This window comes from Leopardus geoffroyi, chromosome B1 (assembly GCF_018350155.1).
Source record: "Leopardus geoffroyi isolate Oge1 chromosome B1, O.geoffroyi_Oge1_pat1.0, whole genome shotgun sequence".
NCBI lineage: Eukaryota > Metazoa > Chordata > Mammalia > Carnivora > Felidae > Leopardus > Leopardus geoffroyi.
Window position 1 is genome coordinate 199,038,490 of NC_059327.1, and position 19,483 is coordinate 199,057,972.

Here is a 19,483-nt window from a genome sequence, read left to right on the forward strand (position 1 = left end):
CTAGAGCGTCTGAGGGCAAAGTAAGCCAGGACTCTCAGTGGTTAGAGGATCCCCTCCTCCGGAGGAGGAGTCCCCGAGCGTGCTGTCACCGTGATTAAAAATGCGTCCGTTCACACTACCGGTATGATCTCGTGCGCCACATTTCGCAGAGCAAGTCAGCCCGAGGGCCACTCAGAGCCCAGCCCAGAGCAGGGGAATAAGGCCAGGGCCCAGGTAAGGACTCAGGGCCAAGAAGGATGCCACCCGCCCACAGAGCTGAGCACCCCCCCCCGCCCCCGCAGAAATGACACAAGTCTGCATGTCTGTCTTAGAATATCCAGAGCAGCAGTCTCCTCTCAGACGTGTCAAGGGCACAGGAGAGTTGCGGGCACCATTCCTTACGGGCTGAGGTTTCAGGGTTTGGGGCAAGGCAAAAAGGAGTTGGGGCGGGGGGGCTTCACAGAAAGACGAGTGGCTGGGGAGGACCCAGCAGGCAGGTCTCTGACCCGTTCCCTGAGAGGTGTTGGGCTCAGATCTTGTCATTGCCTTTGGCATTTTGGGGCTAGAGCTGGAGAGATGTGTGGCTCCCGCGTCAGAGACCACCTGACCTTGACCTTGCCTGGCAATGTCCACAGCCACACAAGGGACATGGGTAGGCGGTCTGGGGGAGCCAAGGAGGAGAGCCATCTCTGCAGCAGCCCGCTGGGTCAGTGCGGCAGGGTCGTGAAAAGCTGACGGGCTATGTGAGCTACCAGGGACTGCGTGAGAGAGGAATTGAGGGGTGACGGGGAAGGAAGGGAGCCCTCAGTGAACACGCCAGGGCCATTACCACATCTCTGCCAGGCAGTCGCCAGACCTTCACTTGGAGCCGTCTGGAAACAGGGCTCTCAGGGTCCCTGGAGGAGAGTGACCCCATCATCCCCTTGTACTGGCCAAGATGGCGGGTCCATGAGTGTGTGGACGTCTGTGTCTTTCCAGAACAAGGCGACCAGTGGCTGCAGGCCAGACACTAAGCTGTGTTGTATCGAGACACATGGCACAAGGCCTGGCCATGACCAAACGATGGCTGAGTGGGAGGTGACATGTGTCACCAGAGGGCACAAGACACACTGGGTGTGTATGATCACACTGTTACGAAAGAGTAGGGCCAACGTCCAAACCTAACCCTGTCTAGCCCCTCTGGGTCACCCCACCAAGAACCATTTAGATTTCAAAATGCACATGTTCATTCACTCATTCATTCACTCACTCACTCACTCACTCATTTCTCAAACCCTTGCCGAGTACCTACAACAATGCCAAGCGCTGGTGGGGTGTGGGGACACACCGATAAGACCTGCACGGCCCCTGGGGGCTCTAAGCTGGGGTGGCTGTCGGCTGTGGGAGAGGAGGCAGATGTGGACCCGGGGGTGGTCCCACCAGGCAGAGCGGAGCCCGTGCCCACAGAATGCACAAACTTGCAGCGGCTCTCACGAGGGGGGCAGTCATTCCCACGGCAGGAGTCTGCCCGGGGAGGCGTCTCACAGGAGGGGCACGAGCTCAGCTTTGGAGCGTAAGTGGCAGTTAGATCCGTGGTGGCAGAGGAGAAGGGCCTTCCAGGCAGAGTCGACGGCAGGAGCCGAGGCTCAGAGCCGTGGAAACAAGTCCTGTGTTCTGAGGTACCAAGTGGTCCTAAGGAGCTGAAGCGGGGGGTATCGGGGGATGTAGAAGGGGTGTTATTGGAGAAGGGCTGGGCAGGAAGGTTTGACCCCGATCACGAGAGACCCTAGATACCAAGTTCAAACTTTGGGGTCCAGATATAAATGAGGACTTGACTCCAGGTGAAACGCTGAGCTGTATGTCTGGCATAAGAACTGTGGACATAGCCTTGCCACACTGCTGCTTCCAGCCTTGATGGATAGACTCCCCTCTTCCTTGGGCAGCAGGGTTGCCTTTGCTGGGGGTGGCCACCCATCAGTAACGAGCGTCCCCCCTCACCCTGGCATCGGCCGTGGGAACTCCCACTCACCTGCCACAGACCTGGCTCGCGTGGTGGGGGTGACAAAAGTGGAGGCGCCTTGTAGTCAAGCCACAAAGAACCCTAAAACCGTGACCCTGTGTCAAGCCCTCGTAACAGCCCATCCCCTGGATCCCCTCCCTCCTCAGGTCTCAGATTTGTGATAGTCCACAGGTTTGCCGTATGACTAACACGAGATACCACACTGCCGTGGGCTGGGTTCCCTGGAAGCAGAAGCGGGGGAGGGGATACTCATGGGATTGTCCCTTCACCCCTCCCATGTGTATAGCTTACAGAGTGCCGTCTCCCGTGGAGAGAGGCTGGCGCTGGGCCACCTCTGTGGTTTGTCCTCGGTCATTCAGCTGTTGACAGGCAGGTTCGGGACACAAGCCAAAGTCTCCTGGTTTCGGCAGGCAGTTTCCAGCCCGGCCCTGGTGCGAATCAGAAGGGAGCTAGGGCTATAAACACAGGTGTGGTGGGTAACAGCCCCCAAAGACACCAGATCCTACTCCCTGGAACCTGTAATGTTATCCTGTATGCAAAAGCTGTCTCCCTAGAAGTGACTGAGTTAAGGATCTTGAGACAGGGAGATGATCCTGGGGTGGGCCCAGCGGCATCTCAGGGGTGCCTTTGAGAAGGAGATTCGACACAGAAGAAGCGTATGAAACGTGACCACAGAGGCAGATTGGAGTGATGAGACCACAAGCAAGGAGCGCCAGCGGCTCCCGGAGCTGAGGGAGACGGGGAGCAGATTCTCCCCAAGAGCCTCCAGAGGAAATGATTTCAGCCCAGTGATACTGATTTGGGGCTTCTGGCCTCCAGAACTATGAGAGAACACATTTCTGTTGTTTTAAGCCACCAAACTTTTGGTAATTTGTTGCATCTGGCACAGGAAACTAATCCAGTGGGAAACCCACCAAGACTGACAACATAGCCAACATTGATTGAGCGATGACCATGCACCTGGTTCTATTCCAGGCACTTGCACGTCGTAATCCACTCAATCCCACAAGCGCTCCGTGAGGCGAGTGCCATTATGGCCCCATTTCACAGATGAGAAACCAGTGCACAGAAAGGTTAAGTCACTTAGCCAGGGTGGCCCAGCTCACCAACAGCGGAAGTGGGATTGAAGCAGCTCCCGGGTTTTGCATCCTTAACCACTTCACTGTATAGCGTCCCCGAGAGAGTCACAAATCTTGCCCGGCCTCTCCCATCCAGAGGGCGAGAAGTGCTAAGCCAGCCTTGAACATGACGCTTCCGGGGGCTCTAAATACGGCCCTGTTCATATGAAATTCCTTAAGCGCATTATTTTGTGTAGAATGACTTGGGGAGAAGCCAGTGATTGGGGTGAGCACACCCGTTCCCCTTGCTGACCAGAGAAATCCTGCATCCAGCTCTCCCCGCGTCCAGGTTCTGTGCAGGCTGCAGGGCAGACCTGTCTCATCACCGCGTGGTCCTGGGCTCCCCACCAGCGAGAGTCCCAGCCAAGGGCTGTGCCTCTCCAGTGCTGACTGAGGCCGAGCCAGTTACGTTATACGTCCTTTGTTGCTGCCCGGGAGGACAGTGATCGTTTTAGGAGTTCTGTTTGTAGCACTCGATAAACGCGGAGACTGCGGCTGAGGGTTCAGGACTTTTATAGTCAGAGGGTCTGGGCTGAAGTCCCTACTCTGCTCCCCATAAGCTGCGTGGCCTGCGGCGGATTCCTGGGTTTCTCCAGGCCTCTGTTCCTCATGTGCATATTGAGGGGAATCACAGGACCTGCTCACTGGGCCACTGTGAGATTACATCCTGGGATTCTTAGAAGGCATTAGGCTTGATCGGTCACAGCAGGAACAGGCCGTGGCAGAGATGACAGGGGCAGGCTGGCCAATGAGTTTGAGGAGGTGGGCCTCCAGGGGGCCTCGAGGGAACCCCAGAATTGAGGGATGAGGCGTGTATGTGTCTCTTAGGGCCGCTGTAACAAATACCACAAGTGGGGGTGAGGAGGCTTAAAACAAGAGAAGTGTCTTCTCTGCAGTTCTGGAGGCCAGAAGTCTAGATCAGTTTCCCTGGGCTAATGTGAAGCTGTGGGCAGGGCCACGCTCTATCCGGAGGCCCCTGAGATGCTGCCTTGCCTTTCTCAGCTGCATCCCTTGGCTCCCGGGCCCTTCGTCCACCTGCAAAGCCAGCAGGGGAGCATCTTGCTACAGCGGTCCCTTGGCCTTCACCTTCCATGTCATACCTGCCTCTGTGTCCCTTTTAAAAGGACACTGCGATTGCAGGTGGGGTCCACCTAGATGATCCAGGATCATCTGCCCATCTCAGAATCTTAATCATATCTGCAAATGCCCTTTGGCCACGTAAGACAACGTTCCCAGGTTATCGGGGCCTGGATATCTTTGGGGGCCATTGTGCGGCTGACCGCAGGAAGTGGGGGTGGGTTTGGGAAGCAGAACCTGGTCGCTTATCGGGGGCTACCCAGAAGCCAGCCAGGCGTGGTGCTGAGTCCTTGCCTCCTGCCCCCCCCCCCCCGACTGAGCACAGGATCATCCTGAGACGCCCAGGAGGCAGCATGGGGTGCCAGTTCTGGGGTGGCAGGGCTCCTGGCAGATTATTACAAAAGAGCCTGGAAGTGCCCAGGAACAGAAGACAGACTGGATGCTCATATATGGACTCGATCATATACTAGACCCTACTGGACTTGAACACTCTGTTAGGGAATTTGCACTTGATCATCTAGATGACAGGTGCGCAGCCCTGGAATCACACGAGGTTCACCTGGGGGGGAGTTTAAGATAAATGATGATGTGTAGGATCATTGAGATTCTGAGTCGGTGGGGGAGGGGGCGGCATTATCAGTATTTTCCTATGTGATCCTAATGCGTAGCCCTGCGTGAGAACCCCTGATGTAGGTGCTGAGGAAACAGTGAAAGATACTAAGGTAGCAGTGGGATGAGCAGTTGGATTTGTGTTTCGAGAAGACCCTTCTGGCTGTGTGGGGGCTGGACTGGAGGGGGCATGTTATAGGCAGGGAGGCCTCGTGGCTGGGATTTCCTGTTGTCTGCAGAAGAAGCCGTGGTCACACTTGGGCCAGGACGATGGGCAGGGGAGGGATCAGTCAGGAAGAGAGTGGGGCCAGCTAAGCAGGTGACAGGGTAGCTCACACACCCTCGTTTTTCATCCCCTGCAGTGACAGCCAGTGTCAGCCGACTAGCAGCACAGCCTTCTGAGTTGTGCTCATAGCCCAGATGCCTCTGAACTGGTCCCAGAAAGATCTCTACGATCTATTTTTATTTTCTTTTACTCCAATAAACCACATTTATTTAAAAACAAATTTTTTAAATACGATTTATCGTCAAGTTAGCTAACACACGGTGTATACGGTGTGTTCTTGGCTCCGGGAGTAGATTCCCGTGACTCGTCCCTTACATAAAACCCCCAGTGCTCATCCCAACTAGTGCCCTCCTCAATGCCCATCTCCCATTTTCCCCGCCGCCCCCCCCAGCTCCCCAGCCCCATCAACCCTCAGTTTTTTCTCTGTATTTAAAAGTCTCTTATGGTTTGCCTTCCTCTTTGTTTGTAACTCTGTATCTTTTTTCTTGCCCTTCCCCCATGGTCTTCTGTTAAGTTTCTCAACTTCCACATATGAGTGAGAACATATGATATCTATCTTTCTCTGACTGATTTCACTTGGCGTAATACCCTCCAGTTCCACCCACATTGTTGCAAGATCTCTACCCTTTAAACAAGGCTGTTGGCCTCCTCAGGAGGGGACCATGAAGACTTTATTCAGAGGAGAAGGGCCATGTGACGGCCAGAACTTCTTTCCTCCTAAAGCCTGACCCTTACAGTTCAGTGCAGCTCTTTCCTATTCTTGGTCATCCCAATTAGTGGAAGTCCTGGTCAATCATCAGTCCGGCCCCGGGAAGGATGTCCGTGGCTGTGATGCAAACTGCACGGTCAGAAATTCAGCACAGCAGAATCTTAAAAATATATCAAGTCCTCCTTTCCTTCCTACTCATAGAGAGGGTATTTTGTAGATCAGTAATTTCTAAATATTTTTATTTTACCTGTTGACCCCTTTGGTTAAGCAAGAACTTTCAAACTTAAAAAAAAAAAAATTAAAAAAAGAAGAGAGAGAAGGCAGGGAATAAATAGAGAAGATGTGAAAAATGACTCCAGATGGATTCAAGAGCCAAATGTGGAAAGTAAAATGAAAAATGAAACAGAAGACAAAGTAGGAAGGTATCTGTGAGACCCAGACAGGGAAGGACAAGACCCCTAAAAGCACAAACAACGCAGAGAAAGGGGACGGATTTGGTGATAACAAAAGGAAGGACGTCAGCCCTGTGAGGAACAGCTCGGGCAAGGGATTGATGGCTGGAACACTAAGGAAGTCCTGCAGGTCAACAGTGAAGGAAGGAGTCCCACTGGGGAGGTAAGTAGAGAATGAGAAAGGACAATTCGCAGAAGGAGAAACGTGGGTATTTGTCCCATTATCAAAATTACGAATCTGGAGAATTACCAAGTGTTGGCAAAGACATCACGGGAATGGGCACACGCTCGTGCACCAGTGGAACCAGTTGTTAACCCCAATTTCCACCCCTAATTATGTATCCCAGGGAAATTTTTGCAAAGGTCCGTAGGGTAGATGCCCAAGAACAGTAACTGTAGCGCTGTCCGTGGTGATGAGGAGTTACAAGTAACCTGGGCACCGTCCTCCGGGAAAGCGTCAGTACAGGGCTAGCAGAGGCACACGACATTTCCACTGCAGTGAGAAGCAGTGAGCTAGATCTTTATCCGCCGCGTGTACAGACCTAAACCCGGTGCTGAGAGAGCTCAAGTGCAGAGTGAAGGCTGTAGCCAGATTCCATTTATGTAAGTTACATAAATTTACATAAACACACATATAACAACACTACGAATTGCACAAAGATAGAGATTAGAGATAGATTGATAGAGGGGCACCTGGGTGGCTCAGTCGGTTAAGCATCCGATTTCAGCTCAGGTCATGATCTTGCGGTCCGTGACTTCGAGCCCCACGTTGGGCTCTGTGCTGGCAGCTCAGAATCTGGAGCCTGCTCCGGGTTCCATGTCTCCCTTTCTCTCTGCCTCCCCCCTGTTCACACTCTGTCTCTCTCACTCTCAAAAATGAATAACTGTTGAAAAAAATTTTTTAAAGAGGGATGGATTGATAACTCGATAGACAATAGACATACAGACTGATGGAAAGATAGAGGATGGGGGTAGAGAAGTAGAGAAGGACAGGTGAGCTCAAGGACATTTATCAAACACTCACACAGGAGTTTGTCCAGAGGTGGGAGAAGGGCACAGCAGGGCAGAGGAATGAGAGCAGCACTGAGGCTAAGAAGGGAAGAAACAAATACAAACAAGAGAGGAACATTGCACAGGCCAGCAGCAAGGGTAGGTCAGGAGAGGAGTGTGTGAACTCAGCCTGTTCCTGGGGGCGGAGTGGAGCTGGAAGGGGCGACAGAAGGAAGAGGAGGGGGTCACTAGTAATTAAGCTGACACACAGTAATTATAACTCACCACCAGGCAAGGGAGGGCAGCAGAGAGGCTGAGGACCTATCAGCCCCTCGCCTTGCCCCTTGGGGCACTGTAGCAACGCATCAAATTAATGAATTATTCCCATAGTATCAACATTTCACTGGGCATCTTGCTGCTTTTTCTGTGCCAAGCACCAGACCAGATGGTTTACGTACATTTTCTCAGGATTCCTAACACAGCCCTTGTAGGGTTCATTCACTCAGCCAGTGTTTGAGGGCCACTGAGTGAGTCCGTCTAAGAGGGCAGAACACAAGGGCTAGTTCTCTGTTGGGGACAGTCACTGACAGAGTTGTTCATCTTCCTTTCCCTCTTCCTCTCCTTCTTTTCCTTCTGTTTATTCCTCCTCCTCCCCCTTCCCCCTTCCTTCCCTTCTCCTCCTCCTCCTTCCTTGTTTCCTGTAAAGTTATGAGGGGATTCTAATTATAAATGATTCAGGCTCACTGTGGAAACTGTAAAGCGGTGAAACCAGGCGTGTTAATGGGTTAATGACATTGTCTCCTTCCTTTCTTCCAAATATATGTGATTTTTCATATTTATAAAAATTGGAACCAATTTTTTGTTCTTTTGCTTTTCTCAAATGCCATGATATTATGAGCATTTCCTTATGCCCGTGGGTATTTTTAATGCTCTTTATGCTCTGGAAGCAGAGCTCCTGCCAGCCAGGGTGTCTCCAGGGTCTCTAGGTTTGGGGTACCATTCAGGAAACGTGCAAGGTGTGAGCATTGACTCAAGGTGAACGGCCTTTGTGGTCACCCTGATGGAGACCCTGGCCAGGTGACCACATTTAGATTCTGTGAAAGGTGGGCCCCCTGACCCGGGACAGGGAAGGCAAGGAGGACAGGAGCTTGCCAGGGCAGAGGCCGGGCCCTGGGGCTGCTGTTGGCCGTGATGACTACACTAGACAAATGCAGGACTTACACGTTCAGGTTCGCACCCCCCACCACCCTAACCCTCCCATGTGGGTCTTTCTCCGCTGCGGACTCCACAAACGACCAGTTCTGTCCCACCACCCTTCCGGAAACCATCGCAGCCACAGGAGTATCTGTCTTAGTCTGCCTGGCTGCCACAACCAGACAGGGTGGGGGGCTTAAACAACAGACAGTTCTGGAAGCTGGAAGTCCAAGATGAGGTCTTGGCAATGTTGATGGCGTCTGAGGCCTCTCTCCTTGGTGTGTGGACGGCCATCTTGTCTTCGTGTCTTCAGGCGGCCGTCCCTCTGTGTGTGTGTCTGCGTTCCAGTCTCCTCTTCTAAGGACACCCGGCACATTGGGTCGGGGCCCACCATCCAGCTTCACTATAGCTTGATGCCCTCTTTAAAGACCCTACCTCCACAAACAGCCACATTCTGAGGTGCGGGGGGTTAGGGCTTCTGTGAATCCTGGCGGTGGACACGGCGCAGCTCATACCAGCCCCCAAGTGCGGTTTTTCAAGACACCTTGATTTTTTCATGTTTTCCAAAACATGTCCGTGGTAAATGTATCCCAGCTGCCGAGCAGGGACCTACAAGGAGCTACCCCAGAAAGCAAACATCAGAGCCAGCACGGCCTCAGACAGCGACGTGGCCCAAAACGTCACTGCCACACGCATTAAGCAGGGGGGCCCTGGGCTAGGTCCTTGACTGCTCCAAGCCTCAGTTTCCCCATCTCTAAAATGGGAAATCCCTCACTCTCATTCACCAACGGAGCACAGAGCCTGTGGAGGTTCAGAGCAGGCCCCGGGGCCGCCAGGGCTGGGATCACTGGCCCGCCCTGACCTCCCCGTCTACGAATGGACCCCGTGGGTCACAGGAGGGCTGAGTGAGCTCACACAAGGGAAGTGCCCACAGTACCTGGCCAGAGGTGATGTCACCTCCTTTGGCTGGGATGAGGACTCGTGAACTGTGGTTGTGGGACAGCTGCTGCTGGGGCCCCGCCCACACCCACTCACCCCGACCTTCTCCTCTGCAAACAACTCTGAGAATCCTGTCGTCATCCCACCCCCACCCCCCCCCCCACGTGGGGCTCGCTCTCAGCCTGTGGGAGGAGCAGGCAGACGGTCGGGGCGGCCCACAGCCAGTGAGGGTGTGGGTGAATACTCAGCTTCCCCCTCCTCGTCTGTGTGGGGGCGACTCTGCTCCGTGTCTCCCAGAGGCCCCAAGAAGCACTGAGTTCCAGCTAGGCACGTCCCCTCCTATCTTGGGTTCCAGAGCGGCCATCACCAAGTACCACAGACTTAGCAGTTTGTGACAATAGAAATTTATTCTCGCGCGGTTCCAGAAGCTAGAAGCACGCAGTCAGGAGGCGAGGAGGGCTGCTTCCTCCTGAAAGCTGTGAGGGAAGGGCGTGTCCCGTGCCTTCTCCGAGCTGCTGGAGGTTTTCAGTGCTCCTCGGCTTGTAGCTGCATTCATTACCCCAGTCTCTGCCTCCCTGGGCACGGGGCTTTCCTCCTTCGTGTGTGTCTCCAGGCCTCTTTCTGTAAGGACACCAGTGATCGGACTGGAGGCCCACCGTGGTCTCGTATGACCTCACCTTAACTTGATTACCTCCGCAAAGACAGTTTCCAAACAGCATCACATTCACAGGCCCCGGGGTGAGGATTTCACCATACCTTTTGGGGGACACAATCCAACCCACAACAGGACTGTCCCCGTAAGTCTCACCTCCCGGAGAACCACTTGGTTCTGAGCAGCCCGAGATACTTGGTCACATACCCCCAGCTCAATCCCTCCCCTACCCGTGCCCCCTGGGTCACTTGCACTGACACCCCAGAGTCAGGCTCTGTGTCTGGGGGCTCCCGGCCTGAGGCAGACGTCAGGGCCATCTCCAGTACAGACCAGCCTGGTGAGTGGTGGCTGCCGTAGCTGTCTGTTGTTCCTATTGCCCTGATTTGCCTGGCACTGCCTTAGATATAAATGAGACACTGGAAAGACCGTACGGACTTTGAGGTCAGACGGCCTGACCTTGAATCCCGAGCGTGACTTGAATCCTGACCATGCCTGTCAGCAGTTAGGTGAAGCCCATGCCGGTCAAATGTGTCCAACTTTCATTGCCGTCATTTTTATGTCCATGCAACGGAAGAATTGCCCCAGCTTTGCAGCAGGGCTCCCGAAACAATCAGAGGTGAAGTCAGGTCTTGAGCACAGTGTCTGCCCGTGGACAGTCAGGACCAGTTGCCCTCGTGGTCATTATTAGTACCATAAAGGTTGCTTCCTGCCGTGTGGTCCTAGGGTCACTTGGGAAGAGGAGAAAAGAAAGACAGAGCAATTCATGGGGAGTGCTGGAAGCTTACACTGCCCCGAACTCGCTGAGCCGTCCAGGATGGCTTGTTGCCTTCTTCCCTCTTCCCCCTTCTCTGCCACCCACCCCGCCCCTTCCTGCAGAGTGTTCTAGTTATGGGCAGGTGGCATGGGCTGCCTTGACCCGTGGGGGCATTAGTATCACTCTCTGTTTCCATGTCCTTAGCCAAAGGCTGCCTTTTCCTTGGGCCTCTGCTACGGTCAGCATCGGTGTGTCCCTTGGGCCGTTGGTTATAAAAGCCTGCAGACCAAGCAGCCTCTGCCGTCGGCACCAGCATTTTCTGGTTTGGAGAAGATTGCCTGCAATTGTACACCTGCTTGACTCCACAGGAGTTACAAAATTTTGTTTGAGTTCCGTAAAATCTGGAAGCGGGAAAGTGGTTCTTTTCAACTTGAAAATGATCGGGTCATATCCCAAATGCCTATTCAGCGTGAGGAGGAAGCTGATGCGGACCCCAAACTGCCCCCTCGCCTCTCTGGAGGCTCCAGCTGATATCCTTGGGTCTAGAGGGAGGAGGAGAGAACCTTTCACTTGCTCCTTCTCCACTGGCACCGACATTGGGGCACAATCCTGCCCTAACATTTCAGAGAGAATAGACATGATCCTTGTGGGATCAGGTGTAGGTTTGGGCTTCATGGAAGGGGGTAAAGTGGGGCCTAACTGGGCTGACCAGTGCAGGGACCTTTCAAGCTGAGGTTGAGGGAGTCAGTGGGGGCGAGGGTGGTGGGGAGCAGGAAGAGGCTGGCAGAGGCCCTGCGCAGGCCCAGAGCAGGCAGCTGAGGGATGTAGGGCATCACAGGTAGTTGTAAGGGAGGGGAGGGGGGTGGAGGCCGGATCTGCCCAGGTACTGAGGGCGTGATAGGGATTTGGGGTTTTTCCAAAGGACTCTAGGAAGCCATTACATGGTTTTAAGACAGAACCATTTTGTGACTTTAAATTTTTTTTTTAATGTTTATTAATTTTTGAGAGAGAGAGAGACAGAGTGTGAGCAGGGGAGGGGCAGAGAAAGAGGGAGACACAGAATCCAAAGCAGGCTCCAGGCTCTGGACTGTCAGCACAGAGCCCGACATGGGGTTCAAACCCACCAACTGTGAGATCGTGAACCTGAGCCGAAGTCAGATGCTCAACCGACTGAGCCACCCAGGCGCCCCTCATTTTGTGACTTTAAAAGAACTCTTTGGCTGCCTGGTGGCCCGGGACAGGGGCAGGAAAAATGGAGGGTACAGTGACAGACAACAGAACGGTGGTTGACTCTATGTGTTGGGGACGGCAGGGAGGTGGCTGGGAGACAGGAGGCACTGACTAGAAAATGGCACAAAGAACTTTCTGGAGTGGTGGAAATGTTCTGCGTCTTGACGTAGGTGTTAGTTACACAGGAGAGTACTTTTATCCAGCCTTGTTGAACTCTACACTTCAGATCTGTGCAAGTTACTTTATGTAAATTCTCTCTGGATAAAAAAAAAAAAAAAAAGTGTGTATTTTTACAAAAAAGAAAAAGGATGTTTCAGGGTAAAGTCATCAGGACTTAGTAGCAGAGACAGGCGGAGAGCGGGGAAGCAGTCAGAGGTGAGTCTGGTGTCCATCTTGGCCCAGGGAATATAGCAGCGTGTGTCTGAGAACCAGTGGGAAAGAGCGGGCTTGCCAGGGAGGGAAGGGCAAGCCGGGGGCGTCCACAGGGTCCTTAAATGTGGCTTCCGGCTGGGCACGTGGAGCTGAAATGCCGTCAGGCAGCAACTCCAACAAGACCCGAAGGGTACATATGACAGCGACTTGGGAGCTACCACGCACGGCAGAGGCGTAAGATATCACTAAGATCCCTGCTGCCTTCCGGCCTCCCCTAGAGACATCCTGACGCTCCACCCGTGGAGCAGCCTTGACTTGTTAAGCTCTCCGCAGAGCTGGAGGCACAGGTGGAAGGCACTGGACTCCCCACCGGTTCTTAAGTGACAGCCCAGCACCGACTCGCCCGGGAGCTTGGTATGAATCACCTGTGAACCAGCATCCCACGGGTCGCGGTGGACACTGAGCAGAAGGATTCTATTTTGGTCCTGTCGTGACAGTCTAACCTGGACCACCTTTGTCCCTTCATGCTCGTCCGTGAAAGTGCTCAGATTTCATTCCTTTATCCACTCAGTCAACATACTCTTATTAAGCCTGGGGGGCTCAGTCGGGTTAAGCATCTAACTCTGGATTTCAGCTCAGGTCCTGATCTCACGGTTCGTGAGATCGAGCCCCACCTGGGGTTCTGCGCTGACAGCAGGGAGCCCGCTTGGGATCCTCTGTCCTCTCTCTGCCCCTGCCCTGCTCATGCTCTCTGTCTCTCTCAAAATAAATAAATAAACGTTAAAAAAAAATACTGGAGTTAAAAAGAAAACCCTCCAAGTTCCATAGGGAAAACTCAGATCACCTGAAAAGAAATGACAATCAGGGGACATCCTCCTCCTCCTGAGCAAGATTCCACTACCGTTGGGCAAGGAACACTGTCTTCAAATGCTTGAGAGGAAACCACTTTGAAATCAGAAGTCTGTACCTTCCCGTATGGAGAGGGGAAAAGGCGTTTTCAGACACGAGAGGCTCAGACAGCTTACCACGCGCATCGGCCAGCTGTGGCTTAGGAAGCTGGTCCCGGAGGGACGGGGTGTGCCTCGGCTGCAATGCCTGGCCACCAGGAGCCAGTTTGCAAGGCGGTTAAGGCTGCAGACCCGCAGCCTCAGGCCAACCAAACGGGAGGCCTTGGGCAAGACGCTTCATTCCCTGAGTGCAAAGGTCTCGGCTCAAGGTCTTGCCCCAGAATCCTCAACAGACGAGGCTCAGTTCTGATGCCAGTATTAATATCAGCAGCATCCCTCGGCTGCGGGCAGGGGCCAGCTCATGTCCCCAGCAGGAGCCAGTCGTCCTGCTGACACGGCTGTTGCAAAGACTGACTAGTCATTTAAAATATCCTTTCTTCTTGGAGCACCTGGGTGGCTCAGTCAGTTGAGCGTCCGACTCTTGATTTCAGCTCAGGTCATGATCCCAGGGCCAGGGATCGAGCCCCGTCGCTCAGCACGGAACCTGCTTGAGCTTCTCTCTCTCTCTTTCCCTCTGCCCCTCCCCCACATATGCGTGTCCTCTCTCTCAAACACAAAAATTGTTTCAATAAATAAAAATCCTTTCTTCTTGACTTACCATTCCCAGGAGCAATGAAAATATTTGAATTTGTACAAGCTTCAATTAAACGGGCTTCATTTCAAAGCAGAGACCTAGGTTTTCTAATTATTCCCAGTCGTAAAACGATAGGATGTCAGGGCCAGTGGTATTTTGGTCAGCTCGGGCCGCCATCGCAAAACACCACAGACCCGGGCACTTAGACGACAGAAACCCATTTTGTCACCGTTCTGGAGCCTGCAAGCACAAGGCCCAGGTGCCAGCTGATCTGGTCTTGTTACCGACCTCAGGTTCTTTGACTCTCGTGGGTAGAAAGGGGCAAGGATGGTGTGAGTATTGCAAGTTCACACCCGGGCTGAGGGAGGCAGCCTTAGGAGGAGGGACACCAGGCTGCGTCCCAGACAACGGCCGGGGAAGGTGTTGAGGGGCCGAGGCGGGAAAGGGGGGCCTTCTGAGCACGTAGAAGCACGTAGGAGCCAGGACGCACAGGTGCAGCTGACACAACACACCTTATTTTCATGTTAAATCTCCACCCCAGGCGTGATTTTGAGCATCACGATGAGGGGAAAGGCAACAAAGGCCAGGGCCCCGGGCCCACGTGGCTCTGACTGGTCTGGTCTGGTCCGGTCTGGTCCTTGCAGGAGCAACCCCATTGTAAATTGGGCCCTGGAGCCTGTTTCCAGCTTCTGGCTTCCAGCCTCCTGATGGCACACAGCCCCGGCAAGGTGGGCCAGCAAAATGGGTTTTCTGAGGGGCCCGAGGTCCTCTTGCAGTGTGCCTGTTCTGAAGAAGTGCCTCAGAAAAGAGAACTACAAAGGGGCAGGCAGGTATTTAAAGAACTTTCATTTTGAAAGAGATGGGAATTGTAGGACTAGGGCCCAGGGCAATGTCATCCAAAGATCTGCTTTTCCAGGTGGGCACCTCGGGACCTCTGTCTCAGTTTCTGGTGAGGGCTCCCTTCCTGCCTCACGGACGGCTGCCTTCTCCCCGTGGCCTCCCATGGTTTTTCCTCTGTGTGCTCATGGAGGGAAAGAGAGCTCTCTCTCTCCCCCTTCTTCTAAGGCCACTCATCCTGTGGGATTAGGACCCCACCCTTATGACCTCATTTCACCTTAATGACCTCCCAAAAGTCCCATCTCCAAATATAGTCACATTGAGGGTTAGGGATTCAACATACGAATTTGGGGGCCACATAAGTCAAGTCCACAGCAACAGGGAAACTTACGAGACAGATTGATTTCTCTGATTGAAATCTGAGTGACAGATCAATTGATTTGTTCACTCCATAGATTATCCGCTGAGCACCTACCATTGCCCACGCACTGCCCTGAGCACTGGGCCACAGCGATGAGCAAAACCAGACATTTTTGCTCACGGAGCTGCTGCCTCATGGAGCGGACAGCCCAGCAGCAGTCATTCATCAAGCAGCCACACTACTAACCATGCGGTTACCATCAACGTCCAGGGAAGGAGGACAGAACCAGGAGAGATGATAATCCAGGGTCCTGGCCTGGGGGCAGGGCACGTGCTTGGAGAAGGAGAGAGACAGGAACTGAGGAGGTGGACAGTGTAGGGAAGAGGGATTAGCAAGTGCAGGGACCGCGAGTCAGCGGAAGAAGGGTGGGAGACAGGAGTGTCAAAGCCCGCGCGGAAGAGGCACAGAGAGGAGACCTCGTGACCCCAGGGCGAGCCAAGGAAGTGGGTCCCGCGAGCGATGGGGAGGCAGCTGCAAGGTTTTAAGCAGGGTGCTGGCATGACCAAGATACATTTTTGCAAGACTCCCTGGGCTGCATTGCAGGGAAGAGATGGGGAAGAGGCCACATGGATGGGGGACGTGGGTGAAGAAGAAGGCGAGAGGCAATTGTCCCTTGGGTGTGGCCGGGTTTGACGAAGTCCCGCCCACCACAGGGTTTATTGTTCTGTAAGGAAATTCTACTGGAGCACAGCCGCGCACGTCCATTTATGTATCTTCATCTGTGGCTGCCTTCCCACAAGAGCAGAGTCTGGTGGTCCCATATGGCCCCAGGTGCCCCCTAGGCTGGACTTCAGGAGTGGGGACGCCAGGGGAGGCGACACCGGGGACCTGTTTGAGGAAAAAATCCAGCTGGGACTCAATGCATGGGTCCCGCATGACAGCTGAGGGGACAGAGCTGTCACGGGTGACTTTCAGGCTTCAGGTGGTAGGCTCCAGCCTCAGGCACCCTCATTTAAGGTGCGTAAATATGAACTTAAAATAACTTTCAGCAAGTATGACATGTTGCTTTCATGATGACTAGTTTCTATATGCCTAGTTTTCAAAAAAGAAAATAGAAGACTGGCATTTCTTCATGGGTCCCGGGGTTTGAAGCTGATGTGTTCATGGCTCATATGAGAATGTCTCCTGCAGATGCTTATTAAGGCACCATTTGCCTATAGAGCCTATGTCACAGGCCTGGTATGCCATCCAGGAATATTGATATAGGGATGGGGAGCCATAAAAATCCGTTGAGAGGGGCACCTGGCTGGCTCAGTCGGTTGAGCGTCCCACTTCAACTCAGGTCATGATCTCATGGTTCGTGGATTCGAGCCCCGTGTCGGGCTCTGTGCTGACAGCTCAGCGCCTGGCGCCTGCTTCGGGTTCTGAGTCTCCCTCTCTCTCTGCCCCTCCATAGCTTGTGCTCTGTCTCTCTCTCAGAAATAAACACTTAAAAAAATTTTTTAAAAATCTGTTGAGAGATGGTTTCACAGCCAGATTTGTGATTGTCTCCTTGATGTTCCTTGTCTCTCCTTCCCACAGAGAAGTCTGGACACCTACTGTTTCCTGGTTTTTGCTGCGATCTGCCTCACAGGTGCTATCTATTTCTATTTTGTCCTGCCTGAGACAAAAAACAGAACCCATGCAGAAATCAGCCAGGCATTTGCCAAAAGGAACAAGGCCTACCCTCCGAAGGAGAACACAGACTCATCTGTGAGCAACAATAAGGTGGCCAGAAGGCCCGAGCAAGACTCCGCCTCCACGCTGGACAATTATGTCAAAAATGGGATTGTCTAAACGGATAGTCTCACCATTTCAGGAAACCAGAGGTTTCCCTACATGGTTAATATTATTAAGTATTTAAAAATAAACCTTTCCTAATCTAACGTCACAACCATTTGGGTTTCATTCATAGCTTATCTCCAAACTCTCTGGAAGGTGGACCCCTCATTTTTCTTATGGATCAATGGCCTGTCCTCTTCATGACTTAGCCCATGGTTTCGACATGAAATTGGGGAAATAGCATCTGAAGGCTTTCTCACTGGAAAACCATATAGTCTGACCAGAGATGGCAGTGGGCCGAAAAGCACAGACCAAGGTCCTGGTGCCAGATGTGCCATAAGCAGCCTTGAGCTGCCCTCAACCCGGATCCTGAAACCCCAAGGGACCCTTGGCTTTGGTCCTAGATGAAGGTTTTCAGACTTCAGTGGAAAGACTCTCTTACGTCCTAACAAGCGCCTGTTACCAGTCTTTGGCTTGGCCTTGTGGGTCTCTGGCTCAAGAAGCTGATACGAACCCACCATCATCCAGGCTGTGTCCCACAGGGCTCAAGACTTCCATCCATGAGACTGTCTTCACCTCAGAGCATCAGACGTGTCTCAGAAGACATAAAGAGGTTCAAAACGTGGGAGAAGTAACTTTCCAGTAGCTGGGGCAGTGACTGCAGATTGAGTCCTGCTCAACTGAAAAAACAATATTAAGAATGATTCTGAGGTGAAACCAAGGCTTGGTGGAAAGACAGGGCAGAAGACCAGTGTAAGTGTGAGGGCAAATTCTCCTTTCCTCTGCCCCTTTGTGTTCTATTCAGGCCCTGGACAGATTGGCTGAGGCCCACCCACATCGGGGAGAGCAGTCTGCTTTACACAGTCCACCAATTCAAATGCGAATCTTGTCTGGAGGTACCTTCACGGGCATGTCCAAAATAATGTTTAACCAAATACCTGAAGCCCCCCAAGACCCAGGCAAGTTGACACATTAACCACAGACGGCGAGTTCAGCATTAGGCAAAGTGCTCAAGAGAAGGTTGGGTGATTGCTTGTCTTGACTGCTGTTGTGGAAATCTAAGTGTCACTTGTGGGAGGAGTGCTTCGCAGCAGATATGCTTGAGGACTCTTCCAGCCCTATGTGCTAGGGCTGTTTGGGTTGGATCAGTTTGCAGCCTGCTGTGAAAATGCCGGCCCTGTGGATTGGGTGATTCCCTGTACTTGCGTCCAGACTGAAACAAGTTCAGAATGCCCATATATAAAGGAAAGTGCACGTGAATTAGCACGTGTGTACTTGAATTTAGTATGTCACAGTAGGAGTGGGCCAGAGAGGAAGGGCTCTGGACATGGCAATGCCCCTGAGACCCTTTCAGCCACAATCCCTCAGGCTTTCCTGACCATTCCTGGCAAGGCCAGCCTTTGCCAAAACCTGAGTTCTGAGTTTCCTTTCCTACCGAATACTCTTCTATCACTGGGCTTCTCCTCTGGTTGGCTTCCAACGCAATGCACCATACTACCCAGCTTTGGTTTGGCTGAAAGATTTGGACGGTGGGTGTCGATATGGAGAGAAAGTGATATGTGGGTGCAGAAAAGTGCCTGAGGACATAAGAACATAAAAGCCAAATAAAGTGCAAAAAGATATCTTAGCTGTGGAGTGTCGTCTTTCATTTGTAGACCTGAGTATTTAGCTTCTGGAGAGGAGGTACCTAGCCTGATCTGGGCACTAGGAAGGCATCGAGGACACATCAGTGAGCAGGAGAATATACTGCCCTTACCCGCATTTGCTCATGCCTACCACAGAAGATTGAAAATCAAAGAAGCATTAGTGGCCAAGTGTCCCCTCAGGACCCGGAGGAGGGGGGACACAGGGATACAGGAACAGGACACAGGACCACCTAATCAGGGGTCAGTGGGAAGTGAGAATCAGGAAAGCCCTTCCCAAGTAAATGACAGCAATGAGATGGGAAAACCGCACGACCATCAGGCAACAGGCCAGGAACTCTCCTACATGTTCCCACATTGGAAAAGTCAGCAGAACAACACCAAGTAAATGTTTGAAAAAAACCACTAAGACACCCATCATCTCACACGCTTTAGGTTCCCTACCATGATCACGTTAATTTTCATACATCTCCATCCATTTCTGGCCTCTTACCTACACCGTTATAGTCACAGAATACATAAAACACAATGTACAAACTCTCTTGTCTCTTATCTCCTATTGTTTCCACTTGATATTAAATGAAACACAGCATGTCCATTCCCAAGCCTTTCGATCATACTCTAACATCCACTGCAGTGACCTCCTCATGTACGGAGTTGTTCTTCCACTGCCAAAAATAATGGGAAGTGGTGAGTCAGACAGACAGACATTCCCATGAGCCTTGCTGCACAGGCTCTTTGCTTTCTGAGAGGTTCTAACCACTTACGGCACCCTCCCCCCACCCATATCCAATCATGGATATGGATTCCCTAAAGGAATCACTGCTCAAAATTAACAGACCCCTTGCCCCAGCTTCTGCCCAAGGATTAGGGACTAGGT

General features: G+C 52.6%; 1 protein-coding gene across 4 annotated transcripts in view; it reads left to right on the forward strand.

Annotated features, from left to right (window-relative positions):
- Positions 1–18,582, forward strand: part of SLC2A9 (solute carrier family 2 member 9) — a 251,137-nt gene extending 232,555 nt beyond the window's left edge. For all 4 annotated transcript variants that reach the window (XM_045474551.1, XM_045474553.1, XM_045474552.1 and 1 more), the window contains one exon: positions 16,721–18,582. In XM_045474551.1, the coding sequence (XP_045330507.1) occupies positions 16,721–16,975 (255 nt within the window). In that variant the 3' untranslated portion in view covers positions 16,976–18,582. The remainder of the gene's footprint in view (positions 1–16,720) is intronic.
- The last annotated feature ends 901 nt before the right edge of the window (positions 18,583–19,483 follow it).